Raw genomic sequence first — 17,183 nt, forward strand, 5'->3', positions numbered from 1 at the left:
ACGTTTGAGTGCAGGCAGGCCGCTCAGCAGGCCACTTATTTGCTTTAACGTGACAGCTGATCCCTGTAATCAACGTTGCTGCCGTGTCAGTCACCAGACACGAGACAGGCCTGGATTTACCACTGCAGTGCCATCCTATCAGTGTTATACTTTCATATCATTGTATAGATAGTTCCAGTATTCTGATGGTTTGGGACTTTATGCTCTGGGTTTGTTATGTGGGTTATAAAGCAATGCAATCGGTGCCGACAGCCTTTATAGAACACCTAAAGAGTCTGTTTATTTGCTGCTCCTTTAATATCATGTTGTTTAAGAACACGCCCTCATTGAGTGAGTGATGCATGTGAATGTTGCCTGGACTGAAAGCACTGGTTAAAAATAACTTGTAGTACACTTTATGTACTTTATTTGAATTTCGCAAAAAAGCTCTTTGCAACTTTTAAACTCCATCCACTTGTGAAGTGTAGTGTGCTCCACAGTACTGATTAAGTACACTCATTTGTACCTTTGACTTTTAGGTCCTCATCCTAAAGGAAATGAACTGATTAAAACGGTGATGGTCGATTAGATGCCCTTGGTTTGTGCATTCATATTCCTGCAGCATGTATAATTTGCAGCAGGTAGAATCTCATTGTCTCTCACAGATACAGTGACCTTTCATACTCCGGATGAGGAGCTTCATCACAACTAGCCTGAAAGGGCAGACAGCACTGCAACAAATACAACACACTGTGGATTTACATGTAAAAAAAAAAAAAAAAAAACCCTTCAAAAACCAATATTAATGGTTTCATATGAACAAGCTCATAAGTTAGTTAGTTAATTAGTTAGTATTCAGTTGCCTTTGGGCTGAGCTCTGCATATGCTACAGGTTTATATAAATCTATATAACACTGCTCTGTGAGGAAGCACGCACAAACAGACCGAGCAGCAAACGAATAGCTGATCATTAGACAAACGTGTCAACTCGTGTCCTGAACGTTATATTTAATGACAGAATACACCAATCACAAAAAAGGAAGCTGTCTGTATTTCCACTTAACTGTTGCCAGAACTAGGCTCTTGAGCGTTTCTCAGTACTGGCAGATCGCTGTTGTGTTATTGATCTCTGTGGTCGGTGCAGCAGCAGACTCAGCCGCTTAACAGAACAATCAAGTCACTGGACACACATTAGCATACAGTGAAGAATGAGCAGCTTCTTTTGGGCTGGGTTTATTTCCTGTCAACTGCTGTTCAGTCTGTTTGCAACTGCACATGGATTGTTTTGCAGGAGCAACCACTCTGGCTCTGTTTCTTTATCTGCCACTTCTTCAGATCACACAGCGAGCCTAATCTGGCTCTTTGGAATTTGAGTGTTTGCAATTCCTAAGTTTTCATTTACATACCCCCCCCTCCCCTTTCTATTTTTTTGAATAAGAAGATTAGGATTGTGTTTTGTATTCCTCTCTGAAATGATTTGTAGCACTGCTCCCAGTGGGCATTTGATTTGAAGTGTCACTTGATGTTTAAATATTGATGCTGATCATCAACATGCAAGAAAATTGCATTTATTTAAATTCCGACTGTGTTTGGATGAAAACCTCTGGGTAAACAGAATCATAATCATTTTGATGCGAAACAGCAATTACTTTAGTGAGGTGACAGTCAGGTTTTCACTTTAGATTTGATAGTCAGTTTATTTCATCCATCCATCTATCCATCCATCCATCCTCATTTGCTTATCCAATTCAGGGTCATTTATCTCTGCTGCCATAGGGCAAGAAGCGGGATACACCCTGGACAGGTTTCCAGTCTGTCACAGCACTAACACAGAGGGACTGACAACCATTCGCACTCACATTCACACCCCTGGGCAATTTAGAATCACCAGTTAACCTAACCCCACTAACTGCATGTCATTGGACTGTGGGAGGAAGCCAGAGTACCCGAAGAGAACATGCAAACTCCAGACAGAAAGGTCCCGGCCAGATGGTGGATTCAAACCCAGGACCTTGTTGCTGTGAGGCAGCAGTGCTCGCCACACCAGTGATATCTGCAATACTGTCGAAGAAAGTCAACAAATGTTGACATTTCCTTGGTGGATGCCAGAATGGATCCTCACAGCAAAAAAAAAGAAAGAAAAGAAATTCCTGGGTTTGAATCGTGGCAAGGCCTCCTGCTTTAAAAGTAAATCATTCTGCCTATTTTGGTGCAGAAAGCTCTTGGAATAGAGATGATAAGTGTCAGAGCTTCATTTCCCAGTTATGCACATAGTTTTCACCCTCAAAGAACATCTGATGTTGGCTTCACTTTACAGAAGCGGGATATCTGAACTGCTTCAGAACAGAAAAAGGCACCTCCCCTTCAGGAAAGCGCTTATCTGGTTATTACAGCGGGATGTGGGATGTGGACTGTGAGCTGGACATCTTTAGTATGAATGTGCACAACTGTGGAAAAGTAAAGCAGGGCAGAGTCATGCATACTCAGCAGAACCCTGCATTACTACAGTATCTGTGTCACTGGCCGTGGTTTGCCATGATGACACATCGTGATGATGTAGGATGGCCAAGTAATGGTGCTAGATTTTTTTTTTTTTTTGCCTTCCCTGTGTGGCAGCAGTGACCACCGAGAAGGCTGAGGCTCAGCGTTGCAGGTTAATGATTTCCCTTCAGTGAACTGCATGTGGAATAATCCTGTAAAAGAGAAGAATAGCAAAGCGCAACCCCCCCTCAGGTCTTCTCCTCCTCCTCTTCCTCTTTTCCCTGCCTCCCTATTCCATCCCTGGCTCAGTCTGTCTCCCCCGTGTTCTCCATCCCTCCCTGCATCCTCATTGTGTCTGTAGCATCTGCTGGTGCTCGCCGGTGTCAGAGCGGGGGTGGGGACTCTTCTGACACCGCTGTGCGTGTCTGTGTGCATTATGAAAGGCAAATACAGAGTGTGGGTGTTTGCATGACCATGCGCCTGCAAGCCTCACTGTATTGGTAATGGCTTGAGATGTGATTCTAGGGATAATGCATGCCTAGTGCCTGCTTATTAAGCCCAGAGTGTGTGCAAATGTGGACACAGAGGGAGGAAAGAAATGCAAAACAAAAAAAAGGGGTGAAAAAAAGCAGTTTGCTTCTCCTGCTTGTCTGCCACACCCGGCCTTCTTGCTTCCTCCTCCTACCTTCATTCCTTCCTTTTTTCTCTATGTCTATCTCTTTCTCTCTCTCTCTCTCTCTCTCTCTCTCTCTCTCTCTCTCTCTCTCTCTCAGACACACACACTCCTCCTCCTCTGCTCTTCGAGTCTATCTGCTGGTGTTTCCATGAGAACAGAGAGCGCTGGTACGGGGAAGCGAAGGGAAGGGAAGGGGGGGGTGGGCTGGCGGATCGGTGGTGTGGGGTGACGTGTCCTAAAAGCAAAGAGTGTGTGTGTGTGTGTGCGTGCGTGCGTGCGTGCGTGCGTGCGTTTGAACGATCATCACTGCTCTCTTTCACACGTCTATCCTGGCCAAGAGCTGCTCCCTGACTGTGCCAGAAAACATGCTTTTGGCATTGCTGTGGTAATTTGGAAATAGGGCTCCCGGGCTTATAATGCTGATCTGAGATCCAGAGTCTGTAACACTCCGAGTCTGAGAGGGATTCTGAGCAATCAGAGGAGGCAACTTCCATTTGGGAGCCACTTAACAAAAAGAAAAAGAAGAAGAAGAAAAACCTCCTTAAATGTTATAGAAAGGGGAGGGGATAAAGTAGTGAGGCTATGTGGGTGTTGAGGGCAAAAAAAGAGAGACAATGAAACGGCTGAAAGAAAGATGTATCAATAGACCAAACTGAGGGGAGGTATCCAGTCATTTATTAAGGGAGAGGCTTTTTTAGGGTGGGGCCGCAGCTTTTGCTGGAGCCAGGCTGTAAGGGAACAAGAAAGAGGAGGAGGAGGAGGTGGGTGAGAAGATGTAGAAGAGAGGAGTGCCGATCTAAAAGAGGTGGTGGTGGTGGTGGTGGGGGGGTCATCACTATGAGTGAGAAGAGGACGAGGAGGCGGAAGAAGAAGAAGGAAAGGAGGAGGAGGAGGAGAGAGAGCGAGAGGGATGATGGAGCGAGGAGGGAGGCAGAAGGGAGGGGTTTAAAGGGTGGGCTCGCAGTCATTGTCAGGCAGCGAGTAAGAAAGAGTGAGAGAGTCGCACCCCGGCAGACTGACGGGAGAGCGCGTGTGTGCAAACTGGGATGAGTAAATGTACTGGGCGGCTTAGCTGTTGATACAGCCAGAGAGAGAAAAGAGAGAGAGAGAGCGAGTGAGCGAGAGAGTGTGTGTGCGCGCGAAAGCGAGCGAGAGCGAGAGAGAGAGAGAGGGAGAGGGTGAGAGAGAAGTGAAAGGGAGAAAAAAGGGAAGAAAAGAAGCAGAGAAGAAAAAGGGAGGATACTACAACTATGCTGTGCTGCATAAGAAGAACCAAACCGGTAAACTGCTCTGATTTGCTTTATCAATATTTTTCAGCTTCACCTCAGTTCTGAACTTTGTGACTGTTGGGTTTGTTTTTTAGTTTTGTCTTTTCTTTTCTTTTTTGCCAATTTTGGTGAGATTAGGAGGCATGAGGTGGGATTAGCCAAAATGTTGGTGTAATTTTCTGTGACTTGAGGCCTGACTTGTCTTTATAGAAATCTATCCACGGAGCACAGACACGCCTAGTTAATGTGATTATCCTGCATGAATGGATGCTGCCACAATGCCTCTCAGACCTCACACCGTACTTGTAGAAAGGCAGCAAGAATGTAATGTGATCCTGGGCCGACGGTATTCCCTCTTATTGATTAAGTGCTTGAAAAAAGTGAACTATTACTGAATGGCACTTGATAGATTATGTATTGTCTTCAATATCAAAGCTGAAATACTCTGATTTATCCACTAAACCCAATCTCATCCACCGGCGAGTGATGCTTTAGATAAATGACAGTTTTCTCTTAACCTACGCCTTAAACAGGGGCAGGGGAGAGGTCTAGGTATCTTCTGTATTAGTCTTATGTTAAGCAGAAGAAGTGGGTGACAGAGGAAAGTGCATCATTTCCACAGTGTGAAGGGGGGAAAAAAGGGTGGGGTACTGACTGAGTGAGCAGCTCCATCATGTCAGTGGCCTCGAGGGGGGAATACAATGGGAATAAATGAGCATAAATGGATTATCATAGCCCTCCAGCTTTTTGAGTGGTTGCTGTCAATGGAGGGTTCTATGAAGTGAGCACTCATTTAAAAGGGTGTGAAAGGGTGGTGCTGGGTACCCGTGGCCAGTCTTGTCCCGGCAGTGAATATGAAATGAAAGAAAGGTGTTGCACTGAGGTAGCATTTCAGCAGCTGTCGCGGTGGTTCTGCATGTGATCGCGGGCGATGCTCCTGCTGCTATCTCAGAACTGATTAGGGTTTTTATCAGAGCCATAACACGCTGGATTCCGATGGCACTCTGATTGCTTCTTAAATGTCAGCCCGGATGAGTCATATTAGCTCTGGCAGAGAGAGAAAAAGAGGAAAGAAAGGCTTGCCAGATGAACTCCATGCAGGTGGAGCAGGATGCAGGGAGAGAAAGAGGGAGAAACAGAAGCAGGGTGGTGCACATGGAGCTAGATGGAGGAGGGGGGAAAAGGGAGAAGACGCTGATACAGAGGTGAAACAGGGATTGGGACAGGGAGTGGAGGCTGTGAGGTATGGGGCATGGGCGGGGGGGTGGAGGTAGGGAGAGGCATGAATGCAACAAAGCAGAAAGGTGAAGATGGAATGAAACTAGATGGCTGACTACAACTCGCAGATATGTGGTGGAGCGAGAACGTGGTGATGGTGGTGGTGGTGGTGGCTGGAGTAGGGGAGCAGGCGCGAAGATGAGAAAGGGAGCAGCACGAGGAAACATTGAAGGAAGAGAAGCCGGCACGCTGCACACTGCAGCCATGTGGGTGAGGCACTAGCTTTTTTTTTTTTTCCTACGGAAGGCTGTCGCCGCCTCAAGCGTGCACCACAGGGGAGGGTAAAAAAGAAAAAAAACGTCCTCCCAGCCTACAAGCACTTATCTTCGTGCTCCTGCATTTGAGCATAAATGAATCCGGACAGACTGCGCGGTCTTCACGGATGGATGAGCAAAAAGCATGATTTTCTGCTCTGGAGTATGGCAGCGTTGCTGTGGGGTCCCGCCATTGTGGAGTGTTAAGTGCTGTTGCAACATCTCCACTATATGGGAGTGGCTACGGGCACCTAGTTTAAGTCCCATCTGCCTCCCTCGCTTTTTATGCAGCTTTACAACAATATTCAGCTCTCACCTCAACATCTTGAACCCAGTTCCAGGTTGTGCTTATAAGCAGAACTTAAGCAGAATCAAATCCCGCCCAAATGAGCTATTCCTCTAACACTCAACTCTCCATCTCTACTTCTTATCACACGTCACCACTAACACAACCACCACCGTGCGCAACCCTTGCCCTTTCCCTCAGGCATCACCTTCTTTTCCTCTCTCCTCTACCCCGTCTCTTATCTGGTTACCTATGGATACAGTGCTCACTCATTTGCAGTGTGTGACTGGCTGCTCTCTTGCCCAGGTCACTCTTGAAAACAAGGTTTTTAGTCTCAACTGAGACTTTCCTCTGCTTTAGGCTGTAATAAAGAAAGAAAGAAAGAAAGAAACATATATATCTCCAGCCCCCGATGAGATCAGTGGCGATTGCAGAGCCTTTGTTCAGCCAGAGAGCTGATGTAAGTGAATTAAAGGCTGCTCCAGAGGACGTAATGAGGCCGGCATATGGCTGCTTATTAGTTGCTGTGGAGCATCTTTTCCCGGGCCATCGTAGAAGAAACAGTGCATCCTTTACGGCTGCTCATCAATTCACCGTCAAAGGAAGAGGAAAAAAGCGTGAGAGGAGGGAGAGATGGCGAGAGACGGCGAGCGGGGGCTGTGGCAGTCACCACCTGAGCCCCCCTCTCCTCATCTGCAGGAGATAGCCGGCTAAAAGGGTGTGGTGCTCCGCTGTGCCTATGTGCGTGTATGTGTGTGTGTGAGAGAGGGAGAATGAGTGGGTAGCAGTTTGCTCATGGAGAGTGAAAGACGACAGGGAGAGAAAGAGGGAGATATTCAGCAGTTCCAGACAGCAGTTCAGTCTTTGCTGTCTGGATGGCTCCTGCAGGAAAGCAGACACGGCCACAGAAATCACGCCGAAGACAAGATAGAGGTGCCATTGCAGAGAGAAACGTGTGCCACCGGCAAGGGTGGCTGACAGTCTCTCTCCACCTGCTCGGTGGAGCTGTGGTAATATGACAACTGCTCGGTGGAGTTTTTCCATTTTATTTCAAAGAGTGCCAGTGCGCTATACAGTCTGTTTTATGACTTCTAATTTTATTACATACAAGCCTCCCATATTAAAGTGCAGCTGCACCTGTTGGCTTGGCGATAATAAAAAAAGGGGTGTCTGCAAAGCAAGCATCTCCATTATGCATGCAAATATTACCTTTAATATTTCTCTCCTCTTTCGCTTGAGGCATTCAATGCTGGGTGAAGTGGAGAGGCAAATAATCTCAGGACTTGAATGGATTGCAATAGTAATAGTAATAATATTAATAAGTAAGAAAAACCCCAACATTATCATTAGACAGCATGCACGAATGCATTAGTGTGAGTTGCGGTCCGATGGCACTAACCTCGCTGCTTCCACTGTGTCTTCCCCTCCCCCCCCGCCTCCTGAAACAAGTCCCTAATGGCACTCTAAATGAGGCAGTGGGAAGGTGGTGGATTGTTACTTGTGTCACCATTGGGGGGATGGTGCGTGTGTGAGTGTGTGGTTATGGATAAAGCCATTGACTGTGGGGTGTGGTTCTTACAACAGCCGGTGCCCACCCAAGGACAGAGGCGGGCAGGGAGAGAGGCTCAGACTGCAGCTGTAATAGACACATCCAGCCAGTCAGATAATGCACTGAGCGCATTTCACCATGTCCATTTATTATCTTTGCAGACAAATCCGACAGAGAGGGTGTGTGTGTGTGTCCTGTGGTGAATGGCACTCTTGCATTTTGATAACCCGTGAACTAGATTCTCTCGTCACAGGTCAGCTGCTTTTATAGCACAGTGTCAGTTTATCCTGGAGCAAGCCTTTTTAATGTTGCTACATCATACTACAGCTAATATAATTGCACAAAGATTGCATAATTGCTGGCTTCATAATCTTGCAAGAATTGCACTATTACGTTGCAAACATTCCACATTTTCTTGGAGATTAAAAGCAGTTTTTCAGCGGTTAAAGTAGTGTATCTATGGCAACCAGAACGACTGTGTGCAAATAGCAAGCACTGCAGGCTAATTGTAGTAAGCCATTTGACTAACTCATAATGCAAATATGTTGTCTCACTGCAAATTAATCAAGGAAGAGTTTAAACAGCCACTAAGTCTTGCCTTATTTATGAATGGAGATGTGCACCACATAGATGCCGGGTGCAAAAGCGCCTGCAGGGAGGGTACGTGACCGGGGTTCAATTACCGGTCAGAGGCTTCAAGGTGCAGGTCTTAAATGATGTGCAATGATGCTTCTGTTTGGGATTTAAATACAGTGCAGGCAAATGTCAGCTGTGCTGGGTCAAGTAATCTTTGGTTTTGCATCTCAGAAGTGAATCCATGAAGAAGAAGAAGAAAAATCACAGCACGGCATTTTTTTATTTTTATTTTTTTAAGGGTGATGCACACACAAGTATCAATAATTCAAGTGATGACGCTCCAGCTGTGGTCAAACTGTGATGGTGATGCTTCTTCCTGTCTTCGTACCACCAGATGAGATCATCTGGTGCTCCTCTGGTATTTTATCACATTTCCCCAACCTCTAACATAAATGACATCGCTCTTCTGTTCCAATAATGATGTCATACCCCTTATTCCCAAACACCCTTCATCCATCGCTTTCTCTTTCTCCATCTGACTCACTGAACCCAGCCAGTAAGTAATTCTATTAAGAGTTAAGTGCTCGGGTCAGATTTTTGGCAATTGTAAGCACCTATGAGATCAGACACAATAAAAGCCCAATAAGTCACTGGAGACGTGCATATTATTAAGAGCAGAGGGTGTGGTGGTGGTGGTGGTGCTTTGTCTGCCTGCTCTCTGTTCTGCTGAAGTTTATTTCCACACCCACTGGCCGGTAGCTTGTTTAGCTCCAGTTCAGATTTTAAATGTGAATCACTACATTTAAGTGTGTATTTCATTTATCTGTCTTATAATTTCACACTGCACAATATTACTCTGGAAGACTGTGTATATTAACCCGAACCCGGGGGAATAAAGGCGGAGGAGCTGAATATACCAATACAGCTGCACCTTGCCCTCGCTGCTCCAATATTGCACTGACACACTGACCCTGAGGAAGACGTGTTGATTTAGGGCCTCGGGGTCTTAAATCACTCCACACAGATGTGATCCCTCACACAGGCTGTCCAAGTCAAAGCTCATATCCTACATAATGACACACTGGGAGACCATACATAGGGGGTGGATGCAGAGGCACGAAAGCTCTTTCCACCCAGATTCATTGGCCTTAAACAAGACGTTGCCAGATCTCGGTGACACAGACATTAATGTAAGCACATACATTTTACCCCTTTGCCCCCTACCGCCACACCCTGCCGCTGCTACCGTTGCTTCATCGCATCCCTGGCTTTTCCATGCTGATTACTCCACCTGATTTACGAGTTCCTATTGGCCCGCTCCCCCCGAGGGGTCAGGCGCACTGCCAATCAGGGTGACATATAGTCTTTCATAGCACCGAACAGCAGACAGGCTCTGTGATGAGTTAGCACTCTGGTTGTCAAGGTAACCTTTGATGGTTGGGAGGGGTATGGCAGTGAATGGTGAGGAGATTGTAGCAGGGAGCTCGTTCCCTAGCAGCCAGACACGGAGCTGCTATATACTGTACCCAGAGAATAAAGATTGGCTCCGATTTTGAGCACTGCTCATAATTTTGAGGATATCATTAGCAGAGACTGCAGGAAAGATTAATGGATGCCACGGAGAGCGTCTACATTTAAGTTTAATTATTCACTAAATCTATTTTCAGGGTTATTATCAGGAGGACAATATCAGCCTCATGCCTGGGTTGAATAACTGCAATAAATGCCCGGAGACACTTGTCACAACCTAAAATCACAGCGCCTTGGATTTATTATGTGGAGACAATAAATCTCCTCACTCTGGCACGTGAAATGATAAAATGCTGTAGGGTCAAGCTAAGCCTTGATACCTGGAAGGACCAAAATAAATAAATAAATAAATAAATAAAAAATAGATTGTGTTGTTTTCTCACTTTGTTTTTCCATTTGGTATAACTGATGCTACACAGTCTGCATGCTGCTTGACGGTTTGTGTTCTTTTGCTTCATTACACTTATTCACGTTCATTTGAGGCTTTCGATTGGTTCCAACACCTGCGAGAGAATATTTTACCTTGATTTGTTTGCCTATTCATTTGGAATGTACTGATTCATTTTGTGTTGCCACTTTCAGTGCTCATCATTCATTCCTTTATTTGATTTGATTTCTTTTCATTAGATTTATATGACTCATAGCACAACCCACTATTTGATGGACAGCTTTGGATCCAGTAACCGAAGGTAATATCAAGGAAAGACTTTCAATATTACCCTGTCTCCTGTCCTACTCCTAACTCTGCTCCTCATCTCATCCCGCACTTTTATTCTAAACATGTCCTGAAATTTTAACCTTTTCCCAGCCTATGATTGTCATGTAATGGTTAGAAATATATATATATTTATTAAGCTTTCCCATTTCACGATATACACTTTTTTCTTTTCTTGACTTCTGACCTTTCAGTTCGACTATTTTTTACATACTTTAGCAAACAGAAATAAAGCATGCCTTCTCGTGATCAAGCAGCATGCCAACAAAAAGAGGGATAGACACACACAAACACAGCAACAACTGGACACTAGCAAAATAAAGACATTCAGCGCAACCTTTTCAACTCTTGCAGTAAATGTTAACCTGGTATGTTGTCTATCGCCTGCCAGGTGGAGAAGAATGAGGAGGCGGACCAGAAGATTGAACAGGATGGCACCACCAACAAACCCGAGGACAAGGCCCACAAGGCTGCCACCAAAATACAGGCCAGCTTCCGTGGACATATAACTCGGAAAAAGATGAAAGACGGAGAGGAGGAGAAAGAGGGTGACAGTCCTGCTGCTGCAGAGGAGGCAACAGAGGGAGGAGAGGAGGCAAAGAAAGCGGAGGGAGAGGAGGCACCTGCTAAGCAGGATGAAGCCGCAGGAGAAGAGGCTAAGAAGGAGGAAGAGGAGACAAACCAAGCCAAAAGCCCTGTGGCAGACAAGCCAGCTAACTCTCCGGCAGCTGCTGCCACAGCAACGTCTCCTGTAGCGGCCGCCCCGGCTGCTGCGTCTCCCACGGCCGCCGCAGCGCCCTCTGAACCCAAGAAAGAGGAGCCAAAAGCGGAGGAGAAAGCTGAGGAGAAGCCCAAAGAGGTGGAGGCCCCAGCCAAGAGTCCCACCACGGCCACAGCTGAAGAGAAGAAGGAGGAGAAGAGCGAAGAGAAAAAGGAGGAGGCCAGACAAGCCGACGTGCCTGCTGCTGTCAGTCCGACAGCTGAGAAGGAGGAGCCTAACCAAACAAAAGGTAAACAAGGTATGCAGAATAGGAGAGAGCTCCATGTGGTCAGGAAGAAAGGTTTACCAGCACATTCTCACTTATGCACATGTTCGTGAGGGCAGTGAGTTCAGGGCTAAAAATAGTTCCAGCCACTTCCACCAATCAAAAAGCAATTACTTACTGTAAATATAAAATCGAGAAGAATAGGTGAGCTTTTACACAGTCTGCTTGGCAGGCTCCACAGGACATAGCCGCTTGGTGTGTCTTTGGGATTTAGAGATATTTGGCAGTGCTCCACCATTCACTGGTTAACACAGAGACACAGCTCAATATAAGATTAGACAGCCTTGTAGCTCAGCCTCTGCAAGATGAAAACTCCATACTGATTAGACAGAGGCCGGCATAGAAAATGATAAGCACTGGTCAAGAGTGTGGTACACACTGATATTGTTATACTGGGAATGATCAAAGCTATTGATAAAAAGCAATGTGTTGTTTGCATAATGTAAAAGCAGCATGAATTATAAATCACTGAGGTTAATAAAGCTCTCAGATGCCTTCACACGAGGTGTGATATATTAACCTGACTGCTACCATAGTCATGAAAAACGGTTGTAATGGATGACCCAGTTAAACTTCTTTTTTTTTTTAAAGTACATCACGTTAAACTATTTGGTAAAAAAAAAAAAAAGTCTTCCAGCACTGTCATGTGATGTCCAATTACAGCAGGAATGTGGACCTGAGAAGAAACTGGAGATTAAATGATATTATTCCACTGATACAACACTGTCACAAGATACACTTGACATGAACTCATATTTCTGGTCCAAGGACTCTCAGACTGGGTCAGACAGGTAGTTAATGGAGCATGCTCAGTCTGGAGCTGGTGGGGGCGTGAGGTGGGAAACACACACACACATGCATACACCAACTGGAGAACTACACAGAAAGTAGGTCACCTAGGCAGCACTGTCTCCCTGTTGTCATAGTTACCACCTCGATGGGATAGCTGGCCTGCATGGAGCAGTGCGGGTAGAACAGGTGCTCTGATTTAAATGAATGATTAATGATCCCTACTGGTCACGATCCGCACTGGGGAAGTCTGCCATAAACAAACACTACTTGACAAAGATCTGCTTATTAAGAATTCACTGCTGTCTACAATCTGCTTAACTTACCAAAGTGACTCAGAGACCAAAATTAATATTTATGACCAAATCGCTCAGTTAAGGTTTGTTGCACACAGAAAAGAGTCACATCCACAAGGATGATGGGTACTCTATGAGGCGGTCTCTATGTCACAAATTCTTATCGAATTCCTGCACTTATAGAGCACTTCTCTTACATTAAAAGGTGGCAACAGATTCATTAATAATGAAAAGAAATAGTAGATTAATTTGGAAAACTAAAAAGAGGAGGCAGGAAAAATAAGTTAAAAACATTAAAGAAAACACTAGAACTTAACTAGAAAAAGTAATAAGTAGTAGAAACAGATTCTCACTATAAACAAGCCATCAGTGATGTTGGACTGTCCAGATGTAGTGACTCAGAGACGATATAGAAAGATGATTTCTTTATTTGATAAAGCTGACTCTGTAGCGTTTTCAGTGGGATTAATGTTTCGTTCCTCATCCAAGTGACTTCTTCAGTCTCCACTCCAGACTGAGTCAGATGTATTTTAGTTTTTGTTTTGGCACAGCGAGCAGCAGTGAGCAGGGGGATTTCAGGGTGCTACTGAGTGAAAACCCTAGAGTGACATAAGGTTTTTATATGTATCTAGTGAATTCTAACTCTTTTTTGGGAAACAGAGCATTGAAGCTGTTAAAAGCAGATTATAGACTATATTAAATAATAAACACATAAACAAGCTGCAACGTACCTTTAATGAAATATATATGCAGATGGAGACTTAGATCAGAATCAGTTGTAACACCAGATATGTGGTTCTCAAGAGCTCATTATAACGCTAAGAGTTGGGTGTCATCTGCATAGCAGTGAAATTAATACCATGCTTATGGATATTGGCACTTTTATCAGCTTTTTTCAGATATGAACATGTTTACATTCAAAATCCGATTTATCTGGACTTACCTGCTTTACATCTGAATGAACGTCCTGGTCGATTATGAGACCACAGTCTAACCAGATCAGACCTATTAATGTTTGCCCAGCACTTTTAAAATGACACAATATCTGAAAGCAGGCTGTCATATTAAGACAGGCTTGTACATCATTAGAAGTCCTCTCTCACATCTTTGTGAATGGCTTGTGTTAGTAGAGCGTGCCCTAAACTACATTAACGTGCATATAATAGCATTTTATCTCATCAACTCTGATTGTAAATCCAAAAAAGATTAAAAAAGGATGCCATTTCCAGTTCAGTAGAGATTTCAATCTCTCTTTGAGAATGAGGGGTGGCACTAGCTCTCTCTGATCTCAGATTTTAGTGACAATGATGGAGAAAAGCAACCATTCAAAAGTGTGGTTACACTTCACTTGAGTCAATGGTCACAAATGCAACAAGTCTTTTGCTGTGTGGCTGTTTTTGTAACTCTCCTGCATATGTTTCAATGAAGCTATGAGAACCATTTATGTAAAACATACCTCAGTGTGAATGACAGAATTTAAAGCTGGTGATGTTATCAGTCTGAAAAGAGCTTTTGCGCTTCATATTTTTTCTGCCATGATCTCATTAGTCTTATTTACTAAAGACTAAGAGGTCAGTGAGTAGAAATGATGAAACACTTATAAATGTTTGTTTCCCTGTCTGCAATCTTCATACACAAACCCAGCAGCAAAGCTAAACTGTCACTTCAGCCGGTAACTGGTGTATGAAAGTGAGCTCGCGCTGATGTCAGACACAAGAAATGACGGGCTTTGGCTCTGTAAATTGGGTGAAATTGGATTTGCATCGCACAGTTCAGTGGCTGTAGTGAAGGACATTCTCAAATCTGTCACAGTGGCTAACAAGCTAATTATCTCTTACCTGGAAGATCTGCCATGAGTCATGCTGTCTTGAGTCACACACACAATCGTGCATTAGTGCAGACACCGTTGCCCCACTTCTCTCTTTCCCTCCCTCCCTCGCCCTCCCACACACAAACACACGCACACACCAGGAGACATGCACCCTGGTCTCCATTGCAATGATATCATTCCTTGATGTCTCCTCCTAATAAAAGAATATGATCTCATCGGGGTGTGACATCACCCCGATGAGATCACTCGGATAACGAGTTTGGGCAGGAACAACAAAGACCCCAAAATCAGTGTAGCTCCTGCATAGTGCAAGAAGGTCTTTATTAAGTATAAATGAGAATGTCTTTGCTTTTTTGGAGCTAAAAAGCGCACCAGCTACAGGATTATTAAAGAAGGATATTATGATTTAATGTTGAAAAATATAAAGTACCTGAGCAAGAATCTCATTAGCATTTGCTTTGTGATGTATCACGGATTGCTACTCAGCAGTGTGCACCTCTTAGCAAGTTATCGTTGCCTGCTATCATAGTGCAGTGCACTCTGGGCATCACACTGTATCAGATGTGACAGGCCAAGATGCTCCTGTTAGCTTTGTGATGCCCGTTCAAATGCTTCATGGGTCCATTAGGAGCAAGCTCTTCTTTTATTATTTACACAGTCAGTGCGGGCTTCAGACATGCTCTCAGTTTAAGTGGAGCTGACACATTGTGAACAACACAGAATTCCATGTGCGAATAATTTTTTTGAGAGGGAAGATGTGAATATTTTGAGAATTTCCGAATGTTACATGGCTTTTTTTTTCATATAGAGGGTGAAATATTTAAAACATCAAAAGTTACTGCTCATGAGTGAAATCTTTGAAGCTCTGTATCTCAGGCGCCCCAGACAGAGCTTTATTACTCTACTCGCAATGTAAAACCACCTCTCCACCTCTCCTCTTCTCTTCTTTCTCCACCCTCCTTTCATCTATCCCGCCCCAAACCCCTTCTCTCTACCCTTACACCCTCTACCCCACCACTTCTTACATTAAGATGCTGCAGAGGAGTCTAAAGGAGAGGAGGCCACCCCGGCAGATGCAGAGGCGGAGGCCACCGAGTCCAAGGATGCTTAAGGCTAAAGTCTAACTTAATGAAAGCAGAATTAAAAGTATGAAGAATACCACAAAAACGAAAAATCTAAAAAGGTTGCTCTTTGCCTTCTCAATGTGAAGGCAGTCCGTTTCTATTTGTTTGTCATTTTTTGTGTGGCAATGATTTTCTCATGTTGGGGGAGTTTCCAGCGTGAAGTTTTTTGGCTCAAGCTAACACTGTACTATGCGCAAGTGATGACGATGCTGACGACGACGGTGATGATGATGTTGATGTTGCTGATGTTTATGAAAAGCGACTCTTACCGTGATGGTGATGATGTCGAGGTGGATGATTTCATTTGGTACATCTTCACTATTTGATGTAAAACCGGGGGTGGAATGAACGCTTCCAACTGGATATTTACACATTTAAAATTTCAAAAAAAGAATGCATTGCCAATGCGCCGTATTGTATTTGCATTGTAATGCACTTTCTTTCTTCAGACACATTTTGCAAATGAAATCCGTATTGCAAATGCACGCACAAAAAGACAACCAGGTTTATAAATGCAATTCATGTTTTCGACACGATCCAAGTGTACTGAGAACACAACAAAGAGGTAATGTACTGACACACTGAATGGATAATAGAATGTATGATTAAATGTGTGACATTTCCAGTTGGGGCAGCTTTATCCTGAATCCCAAAAACAATATTTACTCAACTTTCTCTATTCTGCTTGAGTCATTCAAGCTTGGTTTACACCCCTTTTACAAACTCTGTATACTCACAGTTACAGTAAATAAAGGACCTATTGCCATTTAAATGATGTGATCATATAATAAAAACTCTAGAAATCAACTATATTATTGATGTAACTGGCTCTTACATATTACAATTTGTGCTCTGCCAACCAAACGTGAGGCCATAGCATGAACCATTGAACCAGATGCATGATGGGAACTCTCCCTCTGAGAGGAACTTTTTCGCAGTCACAAAAAACTTAAGAGGTGTGGCGGCTTCTTTTTTGATGTCTTTGGTGTTGTTATGACAGTTTATATGAATTGGAAAAATACTCTTGCACTGATGTTACAAAAAAAGATTAAGAGAAAAATCAAACAAATGAGCAAACAACAACAACAAAAAAATTTCCTATGTTCCAGTGAGTGCAATGTCCAGTTTCAATCTTATCGAGGAGTTCAAACTTGTGAGAAAAAAAAATATGAAAAAAATAAAAAATGGTTTCAATGTCTGTTTTCAAAATAAAGCAAATGTGCCAATTACCATCATAAGCTGTGGAGTTTGTTTAAAGCCTGATAGAAACATATTGTCACTTTGAAACACCCGGCAGTTTCCAATAATCATGCTTATTTTCCACTGAATCCATCACGAAACCACACATGTGTGGTTTTATTATAACTCTTGCCCCATGACAGTTGGGATAGACTGCAGCGCCCGCCGTGACCCTGAAGTGGACTAGTGGAAGAAAATGAATGGATAGTATTCCTGTAAGATTAGATGCTCTTGCACCAAACGTACATTAAAACAATACTTACACA

At 44.0% G+C, this 17,183-nt stretch overlaps 1 protein-coding gene across 2 annotated transcripts; it reads left to right on the forward strand.

Moving 5' to 3' along the window:
* Positions 1-4,098: 4,098 nt before the first annotated feature.
* gap43 (growth associated protein 43) lies at positions 4,099-16,907 on the forward strand. 2 transcript variants are annotated; one of them, XM_085379561.1, is made up of 3 exons: positions 4,099-4,416; positions 10,984-11,611; positions 15,586-16,907. In XM_085379561.1, the coding sequence occupies exons 1-3, from the start codon at positions 4,387-4,389 to the stop codon at positions 15,663-15,665; spliced, it is 738 nt and encodes a 245-aa protein (XP_085235687.1). In that variant the 5' UTR covers positions 4,099-4,386; the 3' UTR covers positions 15,666-16,907. The 2 variants fall into 2 exon arrangements, with proteins under 2 accessions (XP_085235687.1, XP_085235688.1); XM_085379562.1 differs by having other exon boundaries at positions 4,100-4,416; positions 10,984-11,602.
* The last annotated feature ends 276 nt before the right edge of the window (positions 16,908-17,183 follow it).

The sequence above is a fragment of the Rhamphochromis longiceps genome, linkage group LG14 (assembly GCF_057381845.1).
Source record: "Rhamphochromis longiceps isolate RC_006_pf linkage group LG14, R_longiceps_female_GT1.1, whole genome shotgun sequence".
NCBI lineage: Eukaryota > Metazoa > Chordata > Actinopteri > Cichliformes > Cichlidae > Rhamphochromis > Rhamphochromis longiceps.